Genomic DNA, 14,339 nt, shown 5'->3' with positions numbered 1-14,339 from the left:
TCATGTCAGCCATGCTTTTAGCAAGCACCTATTCATTCAAGGTTAAGTTGACCTAGGGGTATGCCAAAGACAGGTCCAGACCCCCCCATTTGCCACCGATATGAACGATAAGGAGGTGAACCCAGATGGACGGCACCATTACTCTTCGCGCATATAAGCATAAGCTACACTTTTTATTTATACGACATCTAAATGCAACATCTCAAAACACGTTTTGGAAGCGAGGCAGAAGACTGGGGGAGAAGGGAGCCGACCTATGGTGCAAGAGGGAGGAACGAACACCACTGCACTGCCATCGAGGCCAAGTTCAGTCGTGATGAAGCCACCTTGGCCTGGCGCCAATGAGGGCACCAAATAACGGTGTGTTTTAGACGCAGCAAATATCTGTGCTGCATAGAGCCCCCTGGAGGTTTCGGCGGACACGAAAGGCACCGCACTCAACTGATTGCAGAGTACGTTTCCCTCCCCACGCTGTTTGGTCTGCAGGTGGTTCTACCGTACGCCAGGCTTAAGTGCGCACCGGCTTCACATAAGGGGCAATGGGGCGGCACTCATCTTTGCTACCGGCCCTGAATCTCCAAAAATGCATCATTCCCATGGTGGAGGTCAGTTTATTCATAGAATATCCTGTATAGTGGTTTTACAAAGGCGAAGATGTTTTTAAAGGAGCTCTGTGCAAGTCGGTCTCTGATGCTATTTGTGCAGTCAGCGTTTCAATAAAGGGGCCTTTATGAATGAAACTGCTCCAGGGCAATACAGTAAACCCGCTGTGTCCACGAGGGTTACGATCTTGAAAACACTCGTGAATGGACAAACCTTGTTCCAATGGGAAAACTAGGATTATGTTCCTGGTGAAGAGTGAACATGGGGGAAAATGTTTAATGTTTAATAACAATGACTAAAAATAGATATTAAATTAGAAAGAATACAGTTTTATTATGATGTTTTGATGACGATGGAGGTGGTGTTAATGAGGAATTCAGGAGGATGACTCCCCGGGAAATGCAGGTGTTTGATAACAACGGCACATAGCTGTTATCATTTTAGCACTGGGGAGCACTCACTGCAACAATTTCCCTGTTTGCATTCGCTTTCTTTTCAATTGACCCCACAGTTGTCTCGTTTATACCAAAATGTATAGACGAGTCGACTAAGTATGGGAGTCTGGCAAATAGGGAATTAACATACATTTAGTAACTCGCGAAACTCATAAATCCAGAACTCGCTGATTGAGAGGGTTTACTCTACTTGGTGACATGGGACATATTTCTAATACTGTGGGTTTATTCATACAGAAATAAGAAGGTTATATGTGACTGAATAAGTTTCTACTCCCTGCAGAAATGAGCAAATATTGACAAATGTGGCCTCATTACTACCAGGATGATAGGTTTTAAAACAAGGGGAGTGGTTGTTTGACCTTTGAATGTTCATCTCGGAATGTCTGGAGTTAACCAATACCATTGATGACACTAAAGAACTTGGTGTTATTTTAAGTCAATTGATATAACATTTCCTAAAACCATTTGATTTATATTATAGACTAGCTGTACTACCCAGCTTCGCCTTGGACTTGGATCCACCACGCCCGGTCACCTTTGTCTCCCCAGTGGCGATGTTCACACACCACAGAAGTTACTCGTTTGAGGCTGAGTCGACCTAGGGGAGGCCCAGGAGCGGTTGAAATAATCGTTACCAGTGGTGGCCGTGAGCGGGAATCGAACTCGGGTCGCCGGGTTCGGAGCGCAGCGCGCTAACCACTACACTACAATGCGTTACGCTTCCACATGCGCGGGTCACGTGACAGATTTGACGTCAGCTCACTTGCCGTGCAAAAAAATATATGCATTATTGAGCTCCCCCCCCCCCCCCAAAAAAAGTGTCTTTTTTTTATAATTTTTGCATGGTGTACAGTCTGGAAAGTACCCACATGGCAAATTTCCAGTTTGTTGCATGTCGGGAAGTACGCTAAACATTTTGAACAGACACACATTCACAACTTTGCTGTTTATATATATGGAGAAAACTTTCCCCATCCCGCAGCAGGCTGCTCGGTTAGGGTGGCTGTGTTATGTGTATATGAAGGAGATGCATGTTTGATGAGCTAAGCTGTAACAAAGCTAATAAAAGGTAGCCCATGATCTCTTAGTGTATGTCCATATAGAATATGCTACTGCAAACTAGCAAGTTGCTAATTTGCAATACAGTGTGGCAAAGTATTGCAGACCAAGTCAGATAAAGATTGTTACAATGGATGGGGCATGTGTGGGTGATGGGGTATGGCAGGTTACCGAGTCAGGCATTGGGAGTGACACCCACATGTCAGCATCTTTGCGAAAGATCTAAAGCTGGATATTGATGAGGGCAGATCTTGGAGGCCAGGTGTCCACTATGCCACAGGTACAGAATCGTGCAGAAAAAAATAAACAATGGCAAAGTGTGGTTAACATAAACTACATTTGCCGCACTAACCTATTGATCTTTAACTTGCCATGAGAATGATTATCTGCGTTCTGCATATTTTAATCGCACAAACCTTCAACAAAGGCATTAGTCACAGTATTTTGGTTCTGACCCATTGTATGCAGTGCATGAACCAATTGCTCCAGAGCTGTTGGCCCAAATTCACTAACCGTGCTTGTCCACAGGGGGCTAATTGGACTGCTCTTAAAGCAGGCGCCGTTGGCCTGTGTTAATTGGATTTATATGAATTAATAATGGTTCTACATCATTAGACCTTTGCCAGTACCAAAATATAATAGGGGTTTTCCCCTTTTTCGAGACGAGGCTCAAAAGAAAGCCGTCTCTGGTGTGGACCAATCAGTTTCAAGGATAATGCATATATTATCAGTGTTTTTTTTTGCATTTTGACCACAAGTATTGTGGTTAATGCACACATGATTCCTTGTAAAAAGGTTTCAGTTTTGTTGCCAGAAAAAAGGGGGAAAACCCTATTATAATAATGGTTCGTGGAGCGCTTATATAATGAGGACATATTTAGGTTTTTGTTTGTACAATATACTGTTAGTGCTGACAGGTATGTCACCGCTAAATGGCTGAATTACTGCAATTCACATGGTTTCCATATATTTTACTCCTTGTTTATTGCCATTAGTGTAAGGCTCATGTGTCAATGTGTACACGGCACCTGTTCAGGCATGCAAATGCTGCGAGCACCAATCAAAGCCAGCACTATAAAATGCGCTGGCCAGCACCACACATGCTCAGCTGACTCAACCCTCATCGTGCGAGGTACTCCCTTTAGACCGAGTCAACTTAGTGGATTACTGTGCTAGGTTCAGATAATTCCAATTGTGTACCTGTTACCAGTAGTTCAATACAATGACCAGAGGAATGTCTACAAAGTGGTACATATTTTATCAGCCGCAGAGAGATGATGATCCATCCTAGTCATCCCTCAGCTGGGATTTGAGGTTACAGCATTTCACGCGTGTGTTCAGAGCTGAAGACTACAAACTCGATGCAATTGACAACCTGGTTTATCTAGTGACCTTGGGTTTCAGCTGGCTATGCTCTGACTTGCTTGGCTTCTGAACAACATCGCATTTATCATTGTCCTGATAGGACACATGTTTTCAATGTGAAAATTTGTGGTGTCGGTATTATGGATTACATTATCCATTCCCACGTCTTCTGCCTCTTGCTTTTACAGGCATTTCAAAGTCTTCATATTAAATTGTGGTCTTATGAGACTCCAGCCCAATTGTTGTGTGCTGTGGTTGGGGCACCCCCCCACATCAATAACATTTATTGCCATCATTTCTACAGCTGCTGTCAGCTGATATGTTTAGGTGCCGAAGGATGCTCCGTGCCGGGGATGAGTGGGAGTGAATGTCGGTGCTGAGAGTCGGGGCGTGAGCACAGTGGGCATACGATCGGATGTGATTGTTTTGTGGCAGTGAGACGAGAGCCCCCCACCATCACGCGTGCAGTTGTACTCTGAGCGGACGCTTTGGAGCATGGATGGGTTAGGTGACTTGACGTGTGGCCTCTGGAGTGGTGAGTGGTCTGAATTTTCGGCACACTGGGATAGGTTTGCGTTCGGAAGCTTATTCTCTTGCTGCACATCAGCAAAGTGAATGATGAGGTATAAATGGCATGGCCACGCAGCTGATGGCGGCAGATCAATCGCACACTCGGGAAGAGTGTATTCAAATTCCACCAACTACGTGGTTTAACCAGATGTCTAACCAACCCAATAATGAGCTCAGTAGCAACTAAGTCCAAATAGCTGAATATGCAGTCTGGATTTATTTTACTGGGCTTGATGATGGCGTATGTCTGTAATACAGTGCCTTAGATGTGGGATTGAAGAATTGCATAAAATTCAACCTGCAGGGTGACATAGATGGCTGTACATTAAATAAGATGTTGACCCATCTGTACAAATTTGAGTGTTTTCCACTATATTGTGAGTTTTATAAAACACGCAAAAATCACATCTTTGTAAGAGGGTCTAATGTCCCAATTCAGGAAACTGCCGAAGAATAGTCTTAAGGTTGTGTGAAGCATTCTGGATAAATAATTAACTGTTCAGGCAGAATGACTCCCTGTTCACATAGGCAATGGAGTCTGCACTCCATAGGTGGCCCAGAGCTCATGGAGAAAGCTTGATATTCCACTGGTGAGTTTCTTTTTTGAACAAGCTGTGCTCTTGTTTTCACAAAGTGCAACTCATTAAAATAAATCCAGACTAATTTCCAGGATTTTCAGCCCCTGCAAATCTTACGACACAAAACGTTGAGAAATTAAGCTTACAGCAGGGAAACATGCTTCTAGACCCAAAAGAATTTGGCAAAATGTATTGAAGGTTCTTAAAAAAAATAATTTTAGACACACGCCTGTTGGTCAAAACTGGCTCCATCAGATCACCAGAGAAAATGGCACCCACACCCTTGTGCGACCAACCAGCTTGCCAATGATAAACGGATATGGAGATACCTCCACCGATGTTTCAGCTGACGGTGCGTGCTAATCAACCTCGGGCGTGCCATTATCACGGCGCACTGCATTGCACACAAACCATGTGGAGCCCTCATTTACCCCCTGCAGGTTGACCGGCGTTGGTCGCCATCGAGGTGGCACAGCTGCAGTGCAGTGCTGCGAGTGTCGTGATGGACTAACGGACGGGCTCGCGCAGCTGACGGCCGGCGTTGTGCTTGTGGCAGGCCCCAACCGCTCCGCCTTGCAGGACATGCTGGCCAACCTGCGCGAGGTGGACGAGCTGTCCCCATTGGCAGCCTCCAGCCCGCCCCGCCAGCCCGAGGAGCGGGCCGCCCCTCTGCCTCACGACAATGCCCGCTCAGATGAGGGTACAGGATGGCGCCGAGTCCCCGAACCCTGCCCCCCTCGTCTCATCTTGTGCCCCTGTGTCCCGTCCCGTCTTCTTCCTCACCTTAACGACCACGTCCACTGTTTGCACACTGCGCCTGCACATCTCATCCACCCGCATCCCGGTTACCACGCTCATCCCACATCACCCGAACACGATCGTATTGGAATCTTTTGCATGGAGAGGTTGACAACTTTGTAAATTGAAAACCATCTCATATTCAACTTAGTTGTTTCACTCTCATTGGCTATGCCTAGAAACAGAGATGCATACTTATCTTCTAAAGAATCAAATCCTTGTTAGCTAAATGCTTTCACAAATGGCCCACTGTACTCCACTTGATTCGTAGCCTTAGCTTTCTACTCTCCCAGCTACATCTTCAATATCGGAGTGTGTGTACTCAGAGCAACCTACCCAACTCCTTGCTGGACATCCATCTTCACCGACCTTTGTGCTGGGAAGACATCCAAACCACCGCCCCAGTCTCCCACCCCCCCCCCCACCAGTTCCTGAATGTTCTCCCTTACCTCTCTCCTCACTAATGGCACTCTCTTCTTTTGCCAAGGGAGGCCGCTTCGTGTTTGTTGCTGCCGCCAAGCCGCTTTGCAATACTCTCCTCCTTTGCCCCCCCTCCCCCTCGTGGCCGTGACGCTCGTGGTGTCCCTGCTTGCAGCAGCAGCACGGACAGCTCACGTCCGTCTGCTCTCCCCAGTAGTCTGCTGTTGTGTGCCCCCTGCTGTTCACCCGTCATCTTTGCAGAATGCAGAGAATGGTGGTTGTTGTTGTGGTGCCACTGTGTTGCGTATTGTTGTTCTCCGTGACCCGCTTGCTTTTCTTCTGCAGTCCAGCGATTTGTCTCTTTCACCGATGCTTTGCTGGTGTCCGGGTGGCGTTGCCCCATTTTCAACCAGAGCTTTGTTGCCATTCTGCTGGCCGGCTTTCCGCAGCACTTCTTTGTGTCCTTCATTGGCTTTGGTTTGTTTCTAGATTTGAAGCTTCCGTGACTGCAAGGATTCATACTCTTAGGTTTTTTCGGTAAAGTCGCGTAGGTAAAAAATAACAATAATAAAAGAAAATAATAATAAATGAAAATAACAAACTTTTCATTTATTATTATTTTATTTTTGTTATTTTTTACCTACGTGACTTTACCGAAAAAACCTAAGAGTTTGGTTTGTTTGCTACCTGTGCCTTCTCCATGTTTGCTTTTCTTGATGTCGGCACTCTTTACTCCAGCCTTGAGTTGCGGGTGCTGTCCCCTTTTAATTGGGTATCTTGACTCTACTCCTGCCTCGGATGTGGCTTCTGAATTGTGCGTCTGTATTTTTCTTTCTACCAACTTGTAGGCCGTTCCCCGCCAGTGGCTAATACTGTAGAGCTCTCTGTTGTTTGTCTGAGACTTGGGGCATAGAATGAATGCAATTGAATTGCAATATATTCAATTCACCTGTCTCTAAGTAGTAGGTCACCTAACAGTGATGTTTTCAATAAGATATTAATATTCACTGATGGAACATGATTCTGAACGCAAATTAGTACGAATTATTCACAGTGTTCTTCAGCTGAATAATAACTGAGTTTAAGGCTTCACAGAGGGATACAGGTATCAATGTGGTTCTCCGCTTGTTGCAAAGATTCATGGTTTTATTCCAACAGCCGCCCTGGTGATTATTTTGTGGGCATATGAATGAAATATTTATGCAGTCTGTTTCACGGTGGAAATTTGAAGGATACTGTAATGTCATGCACAAGAGCATAGGCCCTAGTGTACCAGTGTCATGACCAAAATTTTTAACCTTGGCTGAACATTTCTCAATTAGAATAAACTTAGCTATCATTGCCCCTACTACAAAAACTTGCCAGGTCCCGCTTGCAAAATAGTTTTCGGGACTGAAGTTTTCCTGGGTAACCAAGCATTGTAATAATAATAATGTCAGTGTAAATAGAGCATTTCACATATGCCTTGAAAGTAACCTGTCTCAATCCACCCATCAGCACGACCCACTCTATTTGCACACCACTCGTGGTGAATCCTTCCATAATTGTTTTAAGTCCCAACTTGTGATCACTGCTATGCCTAGCCACCTGTGTGCTTTTTCATGACCTTTCCCTCTTTGTACTCACTGCCCTGATCAATGTGTACCAACTTTTTGCCCAGTGGCAATTTCCACTGGGAGTGGGTTTGCTTTGAGCACGTTGTGATTTAGGCGATCCTTATGAGAAACTTTTCTGGCCAAACGTGTGAGGTATGAGTTGTGCCCTGCAGTTCCAGCCAATCCCTGTTCAGGTATATCCACAATCTGTCAAGATGACAGACACGGTGATGCATACCAGTAACCAGAAGCTCGAGCGTTTTAATTGATCGCATAGCTGTAAAGAACTCCAAAACCCCTGTTGGGTGGCCAGGAGATGACAAACAAGTGGGTTTGTCGAGCTGTCTATGCAGATGTTTTGTTTTCCTTTTGTGAATGGGTTTTTCAGGGTACTCCTTTTTCCTCCTTACAAAGGAACTGGTCAAAAATCGAAATGTCGAACCTTCCGCAAAACGTATTAAAAACTCAAGTGACGTTTTCCTTAGTAAATATATAACCTTGTTTTAAGATATACAGTAGATGATAAATGTTGCATTTACCCATCACATGCTGACTTCTCGAGCACCGGAACCTAAATGTAACTATTTCCTTAAGCGCTTCTAAACATGCAGTAGCCAGATTCCAACACGCAATGCCTGGATATTGCAAAGCATTATGCGATCTTGACAGGTGGCCAGAACTCAATGGGTGATGGCAGAACTCTATAATTAATAACTTTTCTGTTAGACCTCTGGCCGGGAAAGCTCCTTGTAGCCCAACCCAAGTGTCCCCTCAAGCACCGCACCCGTCCTGCAAACATACTGGCCCAAAGCAGCCCCTACATAGAACACGCACATATTGATCTCTGTTCACCCACTTGCTAGTGGCCGGCCCTTGAACACTTTACTTCCCTTCCCATGTCGCCCTCTGCTGTCCCCCCCATCCCCTGCCCCCGGGGCGGCAGTCGAGAGCCCGTTTCCCCGTGGCACAGGGAAGATGTTCATCAGCGGCCCCGAAGAGGCCATGGACACAACGGGCCTCGGGGAGCTTGCGGACCTCACCGTCACCAACGACGCCGATTCGCCCAGCTACGACGTACGCAACCCCGGTCCTGTGCTCCTTGTGTGTCCACGTACAAAGACGAAGGATCCCCGTGGAGACCAAATTGACGTTGGGGGGGGAATTGCTTTTGGCAAGGATCTATTAAGGCCAGCACGGCACACGAGAGGAGATGGTCGTTTCTAGAGCTGTTGTCCGGCCACCTTAAACACGTTGTACACACAAGCGTGCAGGAGTACACAAAAGGTTATATACACATATGTACATACATCCAAAGATCTGTGAACATAAAAATGCACCACACACCTAATCTCCACCATTCCGTTCACATGGTGTACAGTTGTTAATTTTTTGTAAGCGCCTTGGTTAAGGCACTATATAAATTATGTTAAGATAAGACATAAGTACATGTGGAAAGGATAACGATCCCTTTGCATTCTGCCACCCAAATCCCATAACAAATTAGGACATTTGTTAAATTCGTGGAAAAAAATACTGCGTTGCGATTTTGCTCAGCAATCATTGCCCCAGAGCCACTCTTACAAATGTTACCATCCTGGCCTCTCGAGCTCTCACTTGGTTAAACAAAATATGCTTCAAACTAAACGATTGCTGTGATGTATTGCCCCCCTCCCCCCCTCATTCCTGGCCGTAGATTGGCGCCAACAAAGACGCATTCCGCAAGACGTGGAACCCCAAGTTCACACTTCGCAGCCACTTTGATGGTGTGCGGGCGCTGGCCTTCCACCCGAGTGAGCATGTTCTCGTCACCGCCTCCGAGGACCACACTCTCAAGCTTTGGAACCTACAGAAGACCATCTCTGGAAAAAAGTGGGTCCCATTGCAAGACAAAGATCCCCCGTATAACCTTAACAGACTTTTTGGGGCAAGTTGTGTTAGCACGCGTGCCTATGAAGGCCGCTATGGCACACGAGGGGGTTGATGGCCAGCCCCACGCCTGGCCACCTTCGTCTCCCTAGTGCTGCTATTTACACATCGTACCAGGTACTAATTTCAGGCAGAGTCGACCTAGGGGAGGCCCAGGACCGGTTCAGATAATTGTCATCGATGTTGGTCGTAAGTGGGAATCGTACTTGGGTCGCTGGGTTTGTAGTGCAGTGCGCTAATCACTGCACCACTACCCCCCCACTGCACCACTGGTCCCAATGCAATCATCACTTTCACATTCACGCATGCTCTTTGCTGTGTGCGTCCTCGAGCCCGTTGTCATGCGCTCAACGTGCGTCGTCAAATTCCAGTGCCTTCTCTTCGTTTCACCCGTGAATGTCTGCACACTGATACGTGCACACTCGTGATGTGCGGTACTTTGTCTGGTGTCTCTGAACTTAAACATTTGTATGCAAAGCTTTCTCCTGGCATTTTGTGGTACATTACACTCGGCATACACATTCATTCAAAGAATTGGCCAGACTTCCCATTGCAGGGCCTTACCAAAAATGTCTTGAGAATTATGATTAAAGCGGTTGTCTCACTGATTCAGTGAGTTGTAGTGCGGAGGACTGCTGCTTTGATGGTCCTAAGCTAGTGGTGGCAATTCCATATTGCTATGGTGGGTGTGATTCCATAGGACAGTTACTCTTGACTTCTCGCGTAGCCGTGCTCGTTTTATGATTATTATCGGAGCCAACACCTGAGCAGAATTTGTCTCGACATGTATTCTACATAGTGCCACTCTGCGTTATTTAATTAACGGCTGTCGTTACTAATATTTTATGAAAGGAAGTGAGAGTGAATTGAGACAACCAATCCTATTTTCTAAGGAGATGAGGAATAAATAGAGATGAAGAGACTGGCCTCAAGCAGTAGAGCCAAGATGTGTACAATAAACCGTTTTAGGCATTGCACATCTCCTTTGATGGCCCTGAGCCAATGGTAGCTCAGGGCTGGAGAGATCGACTTTTCTCATCTCGCCGGATAAGATAAATTTAGGAACATTTTACGTGAGGTCAGTAGTCCTTGCCCTTGGGGATCCAATTGCACACTGTATACAAAATGTGGAATTATCACCACTGGGGATCAGGGTTATAAGCAAGAAATGCAGCATGCCCTGTGCTCTCTTGAGGAGCATACTCTCACTTATATTGCCACCAGACTAATTACTTTTCAAAAGGAATCCTTATGAGTGTTTGCTTACTACTGCATGCAGCAATGTTGTTTGGACTACAGCATCATTTCAACTACATTTTTTTAACCAAAACTCACAGTTGCTGATTTAGCACGTTTGACGTTTTGTGAAATATGGCAGAGAGCATTTGGTAACGATTTACGGTTATGTCTGACCAGGGAGCTCCAAGGGCAGCGCTTGTTTTTTAATTCTTGTGCACTCGGATTTTTTCCTGCGTGGAGGACCATCTGACACGTGCGGGCAGCTTGGTAATGCGTGCGTAAAACGACAGAGGATTGACTCGTGCTGCAGAGACGACTTTACATTGTGAACAGTCACTGCTCCCTGTCCTCGCTGCAGTAGATGGGCAGCATCGTAGCTATGAGTCGTCTGAAAGTGGTGTTTAAAGCAGCCCTGGTCGAAGGTTATGGGGTCCCTAATATAGAACAAATACCAAGGATGAGCCTCCATTCGTGGCAATAGCACACTAGCAGGGTAGTGAACATTGGGTAATCAAAGGATGGTGCAAGTAAATGTACAGACCTTTATTAAGCCACTCCTGACTGAAGGCCTCTCTACCCCGTGCAATTTGTGGGGGTTATATGACCATACTTTGCCCTGATCACTGTGGGTTGGTGATGGTTGGGAGCATAGATAATGTGTGCATTGCACTCATTTGCCCATTATTTATCTCCACAGACAATAGCACCGCTTATTCATGGTAGTTGCCCATACAAGCACTATACAGGCTCATGGCATTGCTATATGCATGCAAGCCTGTTGTAGACCACTGGCGCCCACAAATACTGGAAGATGAGTAGCTGCTGCTCTGTCTCTAACTGCCACCAACCACGCAAAACACGACATGAACAGCTTTCTGATTGGCAAAGAGACTCACACAGCTGTCCTTCAACAAGTGATGGTAATGTCACTCCAGCATTTTGGATGGGCTTAAATGCACGTTGAAATTCCTGTAGAGTGGTGAGCCCCTCCCTAAGTACTCGTTTATGGTTGAGTCAATCTAGGAGAGACCCAGAAGAGCTTCAGATTCGAATTTGTGCTTATGTTATCCTTAGCCAGGAATTGAACCCAGGTTACTGGGTTTGTAGCAGTTTTCAAATCACTGTCATCATTCCCTCTATATTCATACAAGCACAAATTTGAGGGACGTCAAATATAATTTTCCAGTGGTGTGAAATAAAATTTGTTGCGTGGAGAAGTTGTCCAGTAGGGTGTGTTGTGTGTGTGTGCATGATTTTAATCCGCATAAGAATCACCAGCAGCCCAACATGCTAATGATTTGATAATTGCCCTGCAAATACCCCAGGCAGTTTGGCATGTGTTTGCATGCGATGATGAACAACAGCCAGTCTTGCATTGTCGTACAGTGTCTGTCATTAGCATTACCATGAAATCCCTTTAGGGATGCAGTGACAGATGGATTCTTTCATGGGATTTAGTCTCCTCCGCATAGCGCTATTCTCTTCTAAATATTTGATTAACGAATATTGACTGCCATCACATCTAGCAGGGTGGGGGCCAAGCACCCTACTCAAATCGGAAGGTTGTGAGTTCAAATCCTCGGCAATGGTTAACTCAGCCCATGATTTTTCTGGGATAATACAATGTTTACTACTTAGTAGGAAGTCAACAGTAGCTAGCTACCCTGTGGAGAGGCTTAGAAATTTCCACTACTGACTCTAGATTTCCAAGAGGTGAGCACCACCCAAAGCTTGTGTATACAGATACACTTTGACACTCTTTGGAATTACAGAAAGGGACATTGCTGCCACAGAGACTGCTGCTTTCGTAATGAGAATAAATGCCTGTTTACTGTAACGCTTGCACGTGCATGCACACTGCAAGCCGGAAACCAAAATCGTATCCGTGGCCAGTCTCCGAGAGCTCGCACATGGGGTGTGGTTAGCATTTTTACCCGAATTAATAACATATTAGATTTTCTTTGTGTGCATGGGTCTGTATCCATCTATCTCTGTGGAGTTGGCATGAACTTGCTGGCAGAACTAAACCTGAGTCCTGTACAAGTTATGGACTGGCTTATTCACCATTGGCATTTGCTTCCAGATTTGAAATTGAGCAGCGGTCTGCTCTGTATTCTTCTGTATGAAAAGATGGAAATATCAGACTTAAATCTTGACTTAAAGCTTTCGTGACTGCAGGAATTCATATTCTTTGGGTCTTTCGGTAAAGTCACGTAGATAGGTTCAAAGAAAATAACAAAAAACTACGAAGTTTCGATCGCAACACAAGCGTTCGTCATCAGTAACGGGGGGGGTTAGCTTCTAAAGGTAAAATGTGTGGGCAGCGACCGCGACGGTGGTGGGTTTTCCCACCAATAAAAGGGCTGCCCAGTAAAAATTAGCATGATAATGTAAGATCGTTGAGAGGCCAACACGGCAGGCGCCCTGAGGTAGCTATGTTCATGTGAGAGATTAGCATGTTAATGGGAGATCGCAAAGCAAAAACCTCGAGCTCGGTGAGCAAGGTGGCTAGGTTAGGGTGAGAAATTTTACCTGTGACTGTAAAATCAGAGAGCCGAAAATAACAACTAACATCGGAAGGTGGTAGGATGGGAACATCACAGCCAGTTATGACTTAAACTGGTTGATAACGTCCTTCGAATTATTGCTCAGTTTATACCCATCTTCTCGATTGAAATTGTGTCTGTCTATAAATATGGATGGCTTCATGAACGAATCTTTGTTGATAGCCAGTAGGTTTGCAAAGTACCTTTGTTTTAGAGAAATCAATTTCGTGTGAGCCCACCGCATTAAAACAATGATCAGCCACGGCCGAGGTATTGGTCCTACCGTGTTTCAGATCTGCCTTATGTTCACGAACACGGTCCGAGACATGTCGCTTCGTTTCCCCAATGTAACTACTGCCACAGACACAGCTTCGTTTGTAGACGCTGGGGTATTGCATGTCAGAGATCACATCCTTCAAAGATGGGATCAGATCACAAATTTTATATACAGTGATACCTCGGTTCACGAACTTAATTCGTGAACTGACTGGTCGTGAACCGAATTGGTCGTGAACCGAGGCACATTTTCCCATAGGGTTTAATGTAAATCCGGTTAATCCGTTCTGACCTTTTCTTTTGAAGCACAAAAATATGAAACAAATGACAATACACATTACTGTAGTACTGTACAGTATAGTAATGTATAAAGAGAGAACACTAACCTTGCTTGAGATGACTTCTGGCATGGAGGAAGGCAGGTGGGAGGTGGGTGGGGGACAGTAAGCACTCAAACGGGTGAACTGTACAATACAGTAAGTACAGTATTGTACAGTACAGTAGTACAGTACGGTATGTGCTAAAAAGCACACCAAAAATCAAAAAGTCACTGAAAGTGTCTTCACAGTACTCAACGTACTTCTTTCTGTGTCTCTGCTTCTCTCCACGATCTTCCTACAGGAAGTCACGACCATGTGACAGCCTGGAATTAGCATAAAAATGGGCGCGGCTCCTGTTCGTGAACCGAAGCGGAGCATATTTTTATGAAATTTTCTGTTCGTGAACCGAGTTGTTCGTGAACCGAAGCATTCGTGAACTGAGGTATCACTGTACTGTGTTAAATCAAACCTGGATCTTGTGTTTGCTCATGATTTTGGAAATCTGTTTGGTGACCCCTGCTATGTATGGCAAGGTGATGGTTGAACCTATCTACGGGACTTTACCAAAAGACCCAGAGAATATGAA

General features: G+C 45.4%; 1 protein-coding gene across 3 annotated transcripts in view; it reads left to right on the top strand.

The window, feature by feature from the left end:
* LOC144933373 (striatin-3-like) overlaps nt 1-14,339 on the top strand; it is a 119,043-nt gene that overhangs the window by 85,793 nt on the left and 18,911 nt on the right. For all 3 annotated transcript variants that reach the window (XM_078858070.1, XM_078858071.1, XM_078858069.1), the window contains 3 exons: nt 5,190-5,333; nt 8,390-8,520; nt 9,140-9,315. In XM_078858070.1, the coding sequence (XP_078714196.1) occupies nt 5,190-5,333; nt 8,390-8,520; nt 9,140-9,315 (451 nt within the window). The remainder of the gene's footprint in view (nt 1-5,189; nt 5,334-8,389; nt 8,521-9,139; nt 9,316-14,339) is intronic.

Source organism: Lampetra fluviatilis, chromosome 7, assembly GCF_964198595.1.
Source record: "Lampetra fluviatilis chromosome 7, kcLamFluv1.1, whole genome shotgun sequence".
Classification (NCBI taxonomy): Eukaryota; Metazoa; Chordata; class Hyperoartia; order Petromyzontiformes; family Petromyzontidae; genus Lampetra; species Lampetra fluviatilis.
Note: the sequence above shows the minus strand (reverse complement) of the source record. Positions and strands in the feature narration are given on the sequence as shown.